The sequence below is a fragment of the Crocodylus siamensis genome, chromosome 2, assembly GCF_052110815.1.
Source record: "Crocodylus siamensis isolate JL-2025a chromosome 2, ASM5211081v1, whole genome shotgun sequence".
NCBI lineage: Eukaryota > Metazoa > Chordata > Crocodylia > Crocodylidae > Crocodylus > Crocodylus siamensis.
This window is the reverse complement of record NC_143396.1, coordinates 62450727-62465962: the sequence shown is the minus strand read 5'-3', so window position 1 is coordinate 62465962 and position 15236 is coordinate 62450727. Positions and strand designations below refer to the sequence as shown.

At 42.9% G+C, this 15236-nt stretch overlaps 1 protein-coding gene across 1 annotated transcript in view; it reads left to right on the top strand.

The window, feature by feature from the left end:
- MTMR7 (myotubularin related protein 7) overlaps positions 1–13169 on the top strand; it is an 89180-nt gene extending 76011 nt beyond the window's left edge. The window contains exons 11-14 of the mRNA XM_090036010.1: positions 1211–1411; positions 4350–4490; positions 8522–8648; positions 9331–13169. Coding sequence (XP_089892136.1) covers positions 1211–1411; positions 4350–4490; positions 8522–8648; positions 9331–9693 — 832 coding nt within the window. The 3' untranslated portion in view covers positions 9694–13169. The remainder of the gene's footprint in view (positions 1–1210; positions 1412–4349; positions 4491–8521; positions 8649–9330) is intronic.
- Positions 13170–15236: the final 2067 nt, after the last annotated feature.

Sequence of the window (15236 nt, the reverse complement as noted above, 5' to 3'; positions counted from 1 at the left end):
TGAACTCCCATTTGCTATTGCGTGTATAGGCTATGTGATTACAGATTGCTTTTAGCACTGAAGCATTCATTTCGGAGAGAAAAAATAATATGCTTGGGTGTAAATTTCTATCAATGTCAAAGGACATCTCTAGCGAATCAATGCCATTGCCTTTAGTAGGGCCCGGATTTCACTCATAAAAATGAAGGCCTTAGTTCAGAAAAGCATGCCTAGTTTAGGATAGTACTCAAGGTAAGATACTTGCTGAAGTGCCTTTAACTTGAAGGATTTGTGAGCCAAACTGTCTGTAAGAAAATAATCTAAGTAAAACAGAAGAATTAGTTCAGAAACTTAAAGAGAGTATAACAAAAAACTATTTAGAAAGGCTATTTTTGTGCCTCTAGCTGTGTTTTTGGCATGAAATTCTTTGCTGTTTTAAAGTAAAGTGGGCATATGTCCCTTGTTTTCAGCTTGTCCATTTGTCAGTTCCTCAAAAAACATTAAAAAAAAGATATAAGGTGCCTAATGATCAGCAATAACTATGGTCTCCTTTATGGTATTGCTATATTTTCTTTGAAGAATATAAGTAGAATTAGCAATTTGTACCTCAGAAGAAATTATCTGTATTATTTCCTACTGTCTTGGCCCATATAAACAGAATGAACAAGTAAAGATATTGGTCAGAGTTTAAGATATAACATATCCTCTGCATGATATTGTATTTCACACTTTCATTTTTCTATTAATTAGGGATAACTAGTGTGAACAGCATCAGCAATACCTCATTTGATAAATAGGTACAAAAACGACCTGTTCACACAGTGAAGTGTAGCTGTTTCCCATGGTGCCCTCCTCTGGGGGTTCTGCAAAGGGAAGGCTAGGGCCTCGTACATGTTCCTTGGCAGAATCTACCCTGGAGATGTGCTGACTGTGCGCTAACTAACAGTGTTCAGTGAACTGAGAGACTTGCAGCAGACACTGGTACCAGATGCAAAGCAGCGAGGCTCTCTGCAAGCCTCCTAACAGGGTTTCTCTTCATTGCTGCTGCAGAGATTCTCTTGTCTGCATCATTCATGATTTGTGCCCTTCTCTAGAGTTCTGGTCTTGCCTGATTTGAGAACCATGAGGTCTATGATTCATCCCTCCCATTCATAAAGGGCTATTGTCAAGTGTATAAACCTGTTTTTCATGCATCAGGTTTTTTGTATCATAATATCATTTTATTATTTAGGTATGGGAATTTAGATGGTGATCCAAAGGAGATATCCCCAGTTATTGACCAGTTCATCGAGTGTGTTTGGCAGCTAATGGAACAATTCCCCTGTGCCTTTGAATTCAATGAAAGATTCCTGATCCATATACAACATCATATCTATTCCTGCCAGTTTGGTAACTTCCTTTGTAACAGCCAGAAGGAGAGACGAGAGTTGAAGTAAGACTTTCTTTTCCTTAACGACATAGCTATATGTGGGTTTTACATATTTTACTTGTAAAAAAATGACACACATTTAAGCCTTAATACATGCATGCTACTAGGAGCAGCAATTTAGATTTCTTACCTTCCTTTACCTGGCAACATAGTTGAAAAGAAAGTGTTGGGTTTCTGCAATGCTATGTAAGGTAAATGACAGGGACACAAACACGAGTGATCAGTGAGAAATGACACAAACATATTTTGATGAAGTGGCCACAACTTTATTACACTGTAAATAACTTGAAATGAAAAGTGAAAGGGGAAGTTGTTTGTTACAGCTGTGGCTGAGTCACTGTGGTGAGGATCATCAGCTTGCTTTGTCAGACCCAATCTTTGGATATCATGTGCTTCTGAGTCAGCTGGGTCTGAGCAGCGTTCAATTTTGCCTTCAGACATAGTCTCGGGGAACAGAACGTATTCTCTGGCACCTCCCTGGGACACAGAACTCTACTAGCCCACTGTCCCAGCCTCCTAAGCCATGTTGAACCTCCCAGCCTCTCTAAAAGCTAGCTATGTTCTCTCCTCCAAGGTAATCCAGCTTCATTTAACACTTCAAGAATGTGGGGCAGATAAAGTAAGAAATACAGGCTCTCCGTGCAGCAACTTCTTAACTACACATACGCTTTTTCTTTGTATAAAGGGTGTCTGACTCCTCAGGTGTGTCAGGTACATGTATTCCCTGCTTTTCTATCCCATCTGGTTCATGTTGGCACTAGGGGGAAAAGAATGCTGAAGCCATCATGGGCTGTTGCCATCTCTCCTTTCTCTCAGGCTGTAGACAGCCATTCATCTGTAGCACTACAAAGTGCCACGCTACTTTTTGCACTTGAAATATATAGTGCTGTGGAGGAGCATACAGATATTCCAGCCCTCAGACTGCAGAGTTATAGTCACATTAAAGGTTTGCTTCCTAGCCAGGGAATGATAGGGGGCTGTTCCTTTGCTGCCCCTGCCCCATGGGATTGGGGCTGTCTCCACAAGGATATCAGCTGGAGGAAGTATTGGCACAAAGGCACTCCTGGCCATTGGTGGGGGTGATGGGTCATGCTGTCTTCACCCCTGCCACCTCTGGGGGTAGCTGGAGATTATGCTTGACCTCCATAGGTGCTGCCCTGTCCCAGGCTGTGGTAACAGTTGTCAAAGATAGCCACCCACAGAGGGAAGAGAGCATGCTGGGAGCTCCCAGCAGGGGAGAGGACTGACTCCTGGCACTGGATCTGGTCCTGGAGCAGTGGCTGTCAAAGACAGCCCCCTAGCTTGGGGTGGCAGTACCTGTTCCTGCCAGTGCTGCTGCTGCTGCGAGAGCACAGGCAACAACTTGTGCACTGGCGACAGTGGTGGCAGTGCCTTGGGGGCACTGACTCTTGCTGATATTCCCATTGGCAGCAGGGTGCCAGCATGATTCTGGCAGCTCACTGTGGGTGGGTGCCCTGCTGGAGGAGGGAAGCAGGGATAGCAAAGCATTGTAGGATTCTGGGAGTACTAGAGATCTCTGTAAGATTACATCGGACTAAACAGACATTATATAGGACAACGTAGCCCCACTGAGAAGTTCTGATTTCAAACAGGTACTTTTCTGTAGCACTTGGGCCATGTTTGTAGCACTACAGACCACTTAGACACCTGCATGCTCACATTTCACAGCACTACAAGGGCTTTTGTTGTGCTACAAGTGTAATAGTTGTCACAGTGTTAGAGCTGTCCAAGTCTAGACCTGGTTAGGACCTAGCCTACTCAAACTGAAAGCCCTCACAAATCCTTCCATGCCAAGATCTACTGAATGAGAGACTCATGTATCTTGACATGAGATGGCCAGAGGATGCCAGAGACCTGAAGTCACATCAGCAGAATCAACATGCCTGTCATCCCAGTTTACCAACAAGAACTGTAATGCATGGTGATCAGGCAGGTTGACAGCTAGTTTGCAGGAAAAGGTTTGGAGCCCTGCAAGGCTGGAGACTCAGTTGCTTGCACACTGATTCTACCTCTAACAAGAAAATCTAGTCCTGCCATGAGGAAGAAAACCATCCAGAGTTGCAGTCTTGCAAATAACAAATTGTGCACTGATACAACACCTGCGTTCCTGTTCCAGGTGGGTTGTAGCCCTGGCAGCCCACAATGGTTTCAATTTCAGATGTTATCCACATAAACTAAAAAACCCTCAAAGGTGCAATTACCACTCCAACACCACAGAAGAGAGTCGCATTGAGCCTCTCCTTATAACCAAATGGGGGATGAGGTTTCTGCCAAAAACTAGTCATTCCTTCTGTAAAAGAAAGGCCAGCATTACTGATTTTAGTGCCACTGCTCTCTGTGTGGCTGTGTCATCTGGTGCCAGCTTCAGTGGTCAGTACATTTTCATGGGGCTGAAATGTGTTCATGGAGCAAGGATTCATTTAGAAGCCTTGAGTAGCAGCTGTATTGGAAAGGCTTAATTAGTGAAGGAGAAGCCAGAGGTGGTGCGGGGAGGGGGGCCACATAGAAACATCTGCATATCAGTCCCACGTAGCCCAACAAGGTCTTGCAGTGAGGGTTACATGGGCTGGCACATAGGAGGAACCATGAGGTCCATTACCATGCAGTCAGTGGCCTCAACACCACAGAATTAATACAGAGGGTTTGTTGCTGCTATTCCATCCACCAGAAGCCATGCTAATGTACCTGGAAATGAAGATTGCATTTTATATGTCTAACCCACTTGCTTCTACATGTCAACTACTCTGGCTTTATGGTGGTGCAATGGATTTCATCCTTTACATTGAATGAAGGAAAGTTGTTTTCTGTAAAGCTACTTTCTAGTAGGTAGCAAAGAGCACTAGAATATTTTCCCTGATCTCTGTGCCGCACCCCCCAGCTGAAGAGCAGTTATACATTCTTCCTTTAAATTATTTCCCAGAATTCAAGAACGAACATACTCACTTTGGGCTCATTTGTGGAAGAATCGAGTGGATTACATGAATCCCCTGTACAGAGCAGACCACAGTCAAACCCAGGGGACTCTCCACCCACAGACAGCCCCATGCAACTTCTTGTATAAGTAAGTGAGTTCCTTTCCTGACTGTCACTGTGAACAAGATGCTGCTAGCAGGATTTATTAGGACAAAATGCCACCACTCATCTTACAGTCTAGGATATTGATTAATTTAATGGGAAGGAAGACAGTGGAAAGGTGTAATTCCAGACAGGGCCTCTACAATGTTTCACAACACCAGATTAGTCCCAAAAGAAGCTTATGTCTAAGGTTGTGCTGTGTTTATATCCCAATTATGTGGTTAGTCACTTGTTTCACTGGGCTCTTTCAATTCTATTCTAGTCTCTCTGGTACTGATTTCTGTTTTTTTTTAAGGTATGCTTGGTACCCAGAATCAGTCCACATCAGAGGTGAAGAAAGGGTTTTAGTCTTAGGGTTTAATTGACACACATTCAAATAAATGCTAAATTAATACGCAAGTAAGACAGACTCTTTTGCCACCTTCATTGACATGTGATATTATACAGAGTAGCTTCCCCCTCATGTGAGTAATCACATCAGCTTTGGGACTATTTGTGTCCTTAAGGATTTATAGGATTAAATCTTCCACATTAATAAATATAGGGGGAGCGTGTGACTGAAATACTATAGCATTGGGAAAAAAATAAACCACTTAGTCTGCAAAATCTCCTAACAGCTCTGCCAGCCACTTGGCTAGACAGCTGAATGCTGAATACAAGCCTGACTGTTACTTAACCTGTCTGCTGAGCTCCTTAGGTATGTAAAGGCAGGCTCTGGCCATGGTTCAAGGAGAACTGGAAAACAAGGGACGAGTACTACTATCTAAGCTCTCCAAATATGCTTATGATTTGAAACTGATTTTTCATTTGCACATGAATGGGAACTGTTATTTGAACTAAGACACACAACATCAAGTCGTGTGAGAGCAGACAGACAGGCAGCCTGACTCTGGAGTAAGTAGAAAGAAACTGAGTCCTAAGGGGTTTGGGTTTTTTTGGTCCTGGTCATTTTTTGTTTCTTGTTTTAACTGAATTGCAATGAGGTCTGCAGATTAGTAATACCTGAGTACTGCAGAGATTTCACAATTGGGACTCTCTTGAGGCTCTGCTTCCGGAAGACATTTATTGTGGGCTTGAATTCAGACCTACTCAAGGAAATCACATAAGCATGTTCTTAACTTTAAGCACCCTACAGTATATTCACATGGCATTTAACTAAGCTAAGTCCAATCCTGGAAGCAAGAGAACTGTTCTAGTACAGTGCCGTGTCTACACTAATTACTTAACTAAACTGTAGGCATGTACCCAACTAGTTTCCTGAATGAAGGTCTGTGGATTGATCTTGAAAGTTTCAGACCTTGTGAGGAGCACGATTGGGCCCCCTGGGGCTTCAGTGAAAGTTGCCATGCTCTGCATCTCTCATGATCAAGTCCTGTGATTTATACAGTGGCAACCTGAGAAGAAATAATAAAAAAGGCCCTGTTATACCTGAGTAATGAATGTGACAGGTCCCTTTAGTCTGTAGGGCACTACATAGAATGCCTCATGAAAACATATAGCTTTAATCATGCTAGCATATGTTTAATGTTTAAGACCAATTTTAGAAGAAGAGTAAGTGGGAACAACTTCATTGATTTTAGCTTCCTTATAAAGCACTTCACAGCATAACCAGCAGAATACAACCTAACCATTCTGGATATACTTTTGACCAACCTGTCAGACCAACCTGATTGCCTTTTATGATCAGGTCACAAAGGCAATGGATGCAGGTGTCGCCGTGGACGTAGTCTTTCTAGACTTCAGCAAGGCCTTTGACACCATTTCCCACCCCATCCTCATTAAAAAACTAGGTGACTGTGGCACTGATGCCTACACAGTCAGATGGATTGCAGATTGGCTCAAGGGTCGTACTCAGAGAGTGGTGGTGGACGGGTTATATTCAACCTGGGGGGAAGTTGGCAGCAGAGTCCCCCAGGGCTCGGTCCTTGGGCCTGTGCTGTTCAATTTCTTCATCAGCGATTTGGACGACGGGGTGAAATGCAACCTGTTTAAATTCGCTGATGATACCAAAATTTGGGGTGAGGTGAGCACGTTAGTAGGGAGGGAAAGATTGCAGCAAGATCTGGATAGGTTAACAGGAGTGGGCTAACATAAACAGGATGCGTTTCAACACTGACAAGTGCAGGGTGCTGCACTTAGGCAGTAGAGACCAGCAGCACACTTATAGAATGGGAAACTCCCTTCCTGAGAGCACGGAGACAGAAAGGGATCTTGGAGTCATTATTGACTCCAAGATGAACATGGGCCGACAATGGGAGGTCACGGTTGGCAGGGCTAACCGGACTTTGTCGTGCATCCACAGGTGCATCTCAAGTAGAGCCAGGGAGGTGATCCTCCCCCTCTATGCGATGCTGGTCAGGCCACAGCTGGAGTACTGTGTCCAGTTCTGTGCGCCCCACTTCAGGAGGGATGTGGACAACATTGAGAGGGTCCAGAGGAGGGCCACCTGCATGATCCGTGGACAACAGGGGAGACCCTACAGTGAAAGACTGTTCAGCCTTCACAAGAGAAGACTGAGGGGGGACCTGGTGACTGTCTATAAACTCACTAGGGAGGACCAGAAGGGTTTGGGGGAGACACTGGTTTCCCCTAGCACCCCCTGGCATGACAAGGAATAATGGACACAAGTTATTGGAGAGTAGATTTAGATTAGACATCCACAAAAACTACTTCATAGTTAGGGTGGCTAGGAGCTGGAACCAACTTCCAAGGGAAGTGGTGCTGGCTCCTACCCTGGGGATCTTTAAGAAGAGGCTTGATGCCTGCCTGGCTGTACTCATTTGAGTCCAGTTTTTCTCCCGCCCAGGCGGGGGGTCGGACTTGAAGATTTACAAGGTCCCTTCCGACCCGACTTCTATGATTCTATGTTCCTGTGACCCATCCTATTAACACTTTTATTCTAAATGTGATTTTTGAAAACACCAAAACTTGAAAATGACATTCCTGGCAAGACAAGTAAAAATTGGGAGGGAAGAGGCTGATCCTTTCCTTGCATGAGACAGGAAAATCTCAGTAAGGCCAGGTCAGTGGGAATTTATGGGAGATAGGTTGAACATTGGACAATATTGGAAAGATTGCTTTAGCCTGTATTGTGCTGGAGCTACCACTTCCTTAGATACAGAACAATTACATAATTCAACTTAAATTATGCATTTATTGTGACCAGACATATATTCCTGTGGAGAGTAAATACAATCAGCTAAGAGCCTTTTAAAAAATCTAATTAGAGGTATTTCTGCATTCAGAACAAGTAAAGGTACAGTTGTGTTGGTCTAAGTTAGAGGGCTGGCAACCTTTAAAAAGCTGCAAGCTGGAATAACCCAACTCTAGTTCAGACTGGACCAAAGTGGCTTCAATGGCATGTCAGTAGTGAGGACCTTTGCCTGTAGCACACTTGCATCACCACTACTTCCCCAAGCCCATCCAAGTCTGGCTATAACACAGGCTCAGCTTCCAGGGAGCTCCACTGGGGTTGGGCAGCTGGAAGCTGCATCTTCCCCATGGCACCCTCTCTTCTACCTCCCAGCTGCAGCACAGCCCCCCACCGGCTAGAAGCTGCACCTGTGTTGTAGCCAGGGAGTGGGGAGCTAAAGGAAGCAGCAGTATGGATGCAGCATCTAGCTACTCAGCTGCTTGTCGCCTGGCCCTTGCACAGGCACAGGCAAAGCCCACTGGCTCTGTGGGCTGGATCCAGTAGCTCCACAAGCTGTCTGCTGCTTAGCCCTGATTTAAGTTAAAAGTATCTGGACCTTTTGTAAAACTGACACAAAATGAATAATTATTATTTTATAATTTTTAGTCTACAGATTTACACTGTTATGAATCTTTTTATTATGTTAGCCATAAGTAATATACAGTACTTGAAAAACTAGAGGGAGAGAGTCTGTACTTAAATGAACATGATAGTGTGTTTGTTGCACATATATGTCTAAGACTGCAAAGGTCTGTGTTTTGCATAAGGCTGTGATTTCCTCACAAGGTTTATGAAGTTGCTGAGCCCCTGCTATTGATTCTCAGGTTCTGGAGTGGGATGTATAATCGCTTTGAGAAAGGAATGCATCCGCGGCAGTCAGTTACAGATTATCTGATGGCAGTGAAAGAAGAAACTCAGCAGTTGGAAGAGGAATTGGAAGTCTTAGAAGAGGTAAGAGACACTTGGTCTCATTATCCCAGGCTTAAACCTAAGAAATAACCAAAAAAATGTTGCTAGATATGTATAGAGCAGAGGTTTTCAACCTTTTTTGACTCGACACAGCCCTTGATGGACTCAAGGAACCCCTCAATACATTCAAGGCACCCCGTGGAAAATGCCAGCTCTTCATTTTCACTCTTTGGCATACTTAACAGTGCTAACATTGTGTGGCACCCCACAGCATCCTTGAAAGACTCTCAAAGCACCTCAGGGTGCTGTGGCAGCCTGGTAGAGAATCACTGGTTTAGGGTGTGATAGCATCCCCTGTCTGCTATGCACTCTTCAATCACAGATGGAGCCTCAGCCCAAGCATCCTTCCTGCTTCCATTGATGTCAAGGAGCATTTTATTTTCCTTTTGATATCTTTGTCTTTTTAGAATGAACATTTGCCTTTGTCCTTGCCCATACCACCATATAGCCTTGATAGGCGTTTCATATACTTCTACAGCCTGCAAAGCATAGACACCAATTTTATTTATGCTCTATGTAACCCCACTGAAGTAAGTGGGAGAATTGTCAGATAAATAGGGTTGCAAAGGGCTTATATTAATTTTAAACCTAAATTTTTATACAGTGCCCAAGGCACAATACAGCCCAATTCTGCTCATAACTCACATTGTCTCTCTTCTTTCAGAGACTATCAAATCTTAAAAAAGTGCAGGGAAATAATAATAAAGTAAAGAATATGCAACAAGACCGGAACAAAGCACTACGGCTCTCTGCTTCTAACAACAGCATAGCTAATACTCCCCAGGAGTACAGTAACAATCTGAAGTCATTCCCATCCCGGAGCCCCTCTCAAGGGGATGAAGAAGACTCAGCCCTGATTCTGACACAGGACAACCTGAAAAGCTCTGATCCTGATCTCTCAGCCACCAGTGATCAGGAATCAGGTGTGGAGGACTTAAACTGCCGGTCGCCAAGTGGCAGTTGCCTGCCCAGTGAAGACAGTGGCAAGGATCCAGATTCAGATGAAGCTGTGTTTCTCACCGCCTGAAATGACTTTTCATCAGAGGAAGAATTGGGGCCATCTCTGAACTTCTAAAGAAATCCAAAGAAAGGGAGCCATGCAATAGTGTGTGTAAAGGCAGAACAAGCACATATCACTATTGTCTTATCATAGTTAATCAAGAAAGGTAAATCTCTGCTATTACGAACATTCATTCATTTAAGCCACTTGTGGTTGCATCTTTTAACTTTAAAAGCCATACAGAATTATTCTTTTATTTTTATTTAAAAAATGCTATTTTTTTTAATTTCCATGATTGCTTCTTTTCCAAGACTCTTGGTAAAGTGTGTTCCTATGAAAAGGGCCAGAGAGAAATCAATGTTATAAGTACTAGTGAGTTATCCACATTTGTAGTCTTGAGTATTTTTGCCTTCAGGGAGTTTGTGTGCATTTTTTTTAATTATTCACTTTTTTTTCTTTGATGTGTTCACATTAATAATTGTTTTAAACATTTTCCTATGAAAACCTACTGGGGCAAAGTAAAGGTAAACTTGAAACCAAATGAATAAGATCAGCTAAGCAGGGACTGGATCCTATTACAATCAGGGGCACTAGCCCATGAGCACGTAGAGTTACTGAACTAGGAAAGTTCTCAGTTTTGGCACACTTGTGAGCAAAAGTTTCTGCGAGGAAAACTGGAAGAATATAAATATAAACGCACAATCTTTTTCATAAAGCATGATGAATGTCACTAATTCCTTTTCATTTCTATTTTGTTTTCTTTATTTAAATTATACTTCTTGATAAATCCTTGGGAAGCAGGTACAAATGTGTAATCTTACCTGCTTTTAAAAAGCAAATGTAAAATTTTTCAAGAGCACCCAAGTCCTACTGACTTAATGAGACCTGGGGTAAAAAAAAAGTATCAGAACTAATTAGATGCCTAACACCCAGTGATTTTCAATAAGAGTTAGGTATCCAGCTAGCTCAGAAGATTTGGGCCTAGATGACTTTTGAAACTAAGGATTTTCAGATACATTTTATACCCAAAGTTTAGGCTTTACGAAGAATTCCTTTCTAAATCCCAGCATGTGATCCCAAATGTGAAAACACATTTTTATTTGCCTATTTCCTTTCCCTTACAGTGGGGAAGGTAATAGGCTTCAGACCAACCTGAAGCATGGGTGCCACAAGCAGGACAGGCAGCCTCTGTGCACAGCACATGGCAGACTAGAGGGAGAAGAAAGTGAAGTAGCAGATAAGGCAGGGAGTACAGGAAAGGAAGCAGAGCAGCAGATTGGGCATGGGAAGGGGGGAGTGGCAGTTGGGGTGGATGCAGAGTTAATTTGTGGCGCACCTGCCAAAAAGGTTGGCCCCCACCGCCTGACAGTATTTTACAATCCAAAAATACAGCATGCAATTTTTCATTATGTCCTTGCACTAAATGACACTGACTAGAACTTCGTAAGAAATGGATGAAAATGAGAAATTAATTTTGTTGACTGAAATAGGAAAAAAAATGCTACACACATTGAGTTATGATTTTTAGAATTACTATGTGCTTTTATATTACACCACATATTGTTCAGCTATTTTACAATATAATTTATTTACATCTCATCTCATCTTCTTGAAGAAACTTTGGATTGAACTACCATTGATCATAACATGGTAGATAAGTTTACTTCAGTTATATTTCTTGTTAATCTGTTAAAGAATTTTTATAGTTAAATTACATATCTGTCCCTAAATTTGGAAGTTTGTTAAGAAATTACTATTAATTGTAGTTTGCTTTTGCTAGATAGAACTTTTTCTTTCCATTCTAAGAAACTGTTTGGGTAAAGGGAACAGATAAACTCCAGCACTGATAATATTCTCATAGGGGAGCTGCCATATTTGGAATATGGATTTGAATCCTTATGGAAGGATTTATTTTAGCGTTATATTGGACAACCCAGATCTTCACTTTGAACAAAAGCTTGGGGCTCAACTGAGGTCAGTGAAGGGATAACTATTTATACTTAGCTGAGAATTTAGCTCTGTGCATTTTTAAAGGTTATGCTTTTTTAATAAAATAATGTCCCAATTTTAATTGTAATTTTGAAAAGTGTATTTAATATTTTGGACATAGCCTGTAAAAATTATATTAAAGGAGATTTTGAATGGGTTTTCTTTAAGAAAATAAATATGTGCCGTATACAGCTAACAGCGAAAACAGGTCAAATACATTCTGCCTAAATATAAAAGAATGAGTTTGATTGCTGCAATATTGTCAATAAGTTAAAATGTGAAGTCGTTCATTCTGTTATTATTGTGTGCAATTAGGTATGCCTAGAAATAGATGCAAAATGAAAACGCTATCTTCCTGTCACTCAACAAACTGTTGTAACACCCTTTAAAATTAAAATATTGGTATTTTAGACACCAGTCATTACTGAGCAGTTCCCAGTTGCATACCTTTCAGGCCCTGGAATTTTGGTTTGGCCTCTGTTGTTTATGTTGTAATGTATGTATTGTGGCATTATACTAGTCTCATACAAAATACTTCAGAAATAAATACTTAAGCTCCACAGGATGTTATTTCATATTACTGCATTGGAGGCACTTGCTCGCTTAACTTTGTAATATAATTTTAGGATATTCCAAAGACTTATGATTTAGAAGAGGGATAACCAACCTCTGGCACAGGCAGCCTCAGTATGTGGCATGTAGCAGATGGAGGATGGAGCAGAAAGCAAAGTATAGGGGAGTATAGGGCTGGGAGCAGCAAGCAGAGCAGATCAAGTAGGGAAGGGGTGGAAGTGGCACAGGCCGGGAGTAGAGGTATGTGACATTGGATAATTTGTGACTGGATGATCTTCATCTGAGAGTGCTGAAGGAACTGGCCTAAGTCATTGCAGAACCCCTGGTGAAACTCTTCCACAACTCGTGGTGCTCTGGAAAAGTCCCGGAGGACTGGAAGAGGGTCAGTGTCGTGCCCATCCACTAGAAGGGTAGGAGGGAGGACCCGGGTAACTATAAGTCAGTCAGCCTAACTTCCATCCTAGGGAAAATCCTAGAAAAGTTCACCAAGGAATCTATCTGCGATAAGCTTGCAGAAGGTAAGATTCTGAATGACAGCCAGCATAGCTTAGTCACGGGCAGGTCTTTCCTTACCAACCTCATCTTCTTCTATGACCAGGTAACTTGCCACCCAGATACAAAAGCAGGTCAATACAGTATACCTTGACTTAAAAAAGGCCTTTGATCTAGTATCCCATAATGTCCTTGTGAGAAAATTGTAGGATTGTGGGCTTAACTCTAAGACAGTCAGGTGGGTGAGAAACTGGCTGCAGGATAGGACCCAGAGAGTCATAGTAAATGGATGTGTGTCATTCTGGCAAGAAGTAGCAGTGGTGTCCCCCAGGGGTCGGTGCTTGATCCAGTACTTTTCAACATCTTTATAAATGATTTGGACGTGGGGGCGAAATGCTTACCGGCCAAGTTCGCAGACGACACAAAGTTATGCAGAAGCGTGGTCATGCTTGAAGATAGGCTACAGACACAGGTGGACCTAGACAGGGTAGCAAGCTGGGCAGATCAGAATCTGATGAAGTTCAACATTGAGAAATGCAAAGTGCTCCACCTCGGGATGAGCAACCCCCAACACATCTACAGGCTTGGTAGCACCAAACTGACTAGGACCACAAATGAAAGGGACCTGAGGGTAAAAATAGACTACAGTATGAATATGAGCCAGTAGTCCTACTGGCTACAGCATTGTACAAATAATACTCTGGCATGCATCAATCGATGCATCTCCAGCAAAACCAAGGAGGAGATTCTTCTGCTTTACTCAGCACGGGTGAGACTGCAGCTGGAGTACTGCGTCCAGTTCTGGGCACCGCACTTTAACAAGGACTTGGAAAAGTTCATAAGTCCAAAGAAGAGCTACCCATATGATCAGTCTTACATGGCAAACCATACAAGGAAAGGCTGAGGGATCTGAGACTCTTCACCCTGAAGAAAAGGCAGCTGAGAGGGGACCTGGGAGCAGCTTACTGCTACACTAGGGGAGTACATCAAGCGCTCAGCGAGCAACTGTTCACCAGGGCACCTGAGGGGAAAACCAGGAGTAATGCCCACAAACTCCTGGAAGACAGATTCAGGCTCAATATTAGGAAAAACTTCTTCACAGTCAGCGTGTTCAGACTGTGTAATAAGCTCTCTCCGGAGGTGGTGCAATCGCCTATCCTGGAAATCTTTAAGAGGAGACTAGACAGACACCTTGCTGGGGTCACCTGACCGCAGTTGTCTTTCCTGCTTGTGCAGGGGGATGGACCTGATAATCTTCTGAGATGCCTTCTGACCTTACAATCTATGAAACCCACCAAAAACTTTGGCCCCTTATTTGGAACAGGGTGTTTTTACCTTTTCCTTTTATTAGCTTTCTTTCTGCAGGAAAAAAGGCATGAAAAAGAGTCAACTTCTGCAGAAAGTGTTAGACCCTGCTCTAAGTCCTATTTATTCCCTCAGAATGCACCATAATGGGAAATAAAATGCAGGGGCATGACAAACTAAATAAAGGGAGAAAAATTCTAAAGTTAATTATTTATGCTGCCTGATCACTACAAGGACCAAATGATAATGCCATTGACTTCAACAGAATCAGGAATTCCCTGAGTTAAGAAAAAAAATATCCCCTTCGAAATGGACATTACAGGTTGGCCAAGTGTGTACAAGGATTTTCTACACACAGGAACAGGTGGAAGCTGTATGGGATCATAGAAAATTAGGGTTGGATGGGACCTCAGATCATCTAATCCAATCCACTCGTCAAAGCAGGACCATCCCCAACTAGGATCATTCCAGCCACAGGTTTGTTCAACTGAGTCTTAAAAACCTTCAAGAACAGAGCTTCCACCACCTCCCTAGGTAACCTGTTCCAGTGCTTCACCACCCTCCTAGTGAGTTTTTTCCTAACAGCCAACCTAAATTTCCCTTGTTGCAACTTGAGACTTTTGCTCCTGGTTGTTGCATCACAACTAAGAACAGTCAAGCTCCATCCACCTTGTAACTACCCTTTAAATAGTTAAAGGCTGATAATCAAATCCCTCCTCAGTCTTCTCTTCTGCAGACTAAATAAGCCAAGTTCCCTCAGCCTCTCCTTGTAAGTCATGTGTCCTAACCCCCTAACCATTTTTGTTGCCCTCCGCTGGACTCTCTCCAACTTGTCCACATCCTTTCTATAGTGGGGGGCCCCAAAACTGGACACAGTACTCCAGATGTGGCCTCACCAGTGCAGAAGAGAGGGGAATAATTACGTCCCTCAATTTGCTGGCAACATTCCTACTAGTGCTGCCCGGTATGCTGTTAAGAGCCTTCTTGGCAACAAGGGCACACTGTTGACTCATATTCAGCTTATTCTCCATTATAACCTCCAGGTCCTGTTATACAGAGCTGCTGCGTAGTCAGTTGGTCCCAAGCTTGTAGTGGTGTAGGGGATTGTTCTGTCCTAAGTTCAGGACTTTGTACTTCTCCTTACTGAACCTCATAAAACTTCTTTCGGTCCAATCCTACAATTTGTCTAGGTCACTGAATCCTTGCCTTAC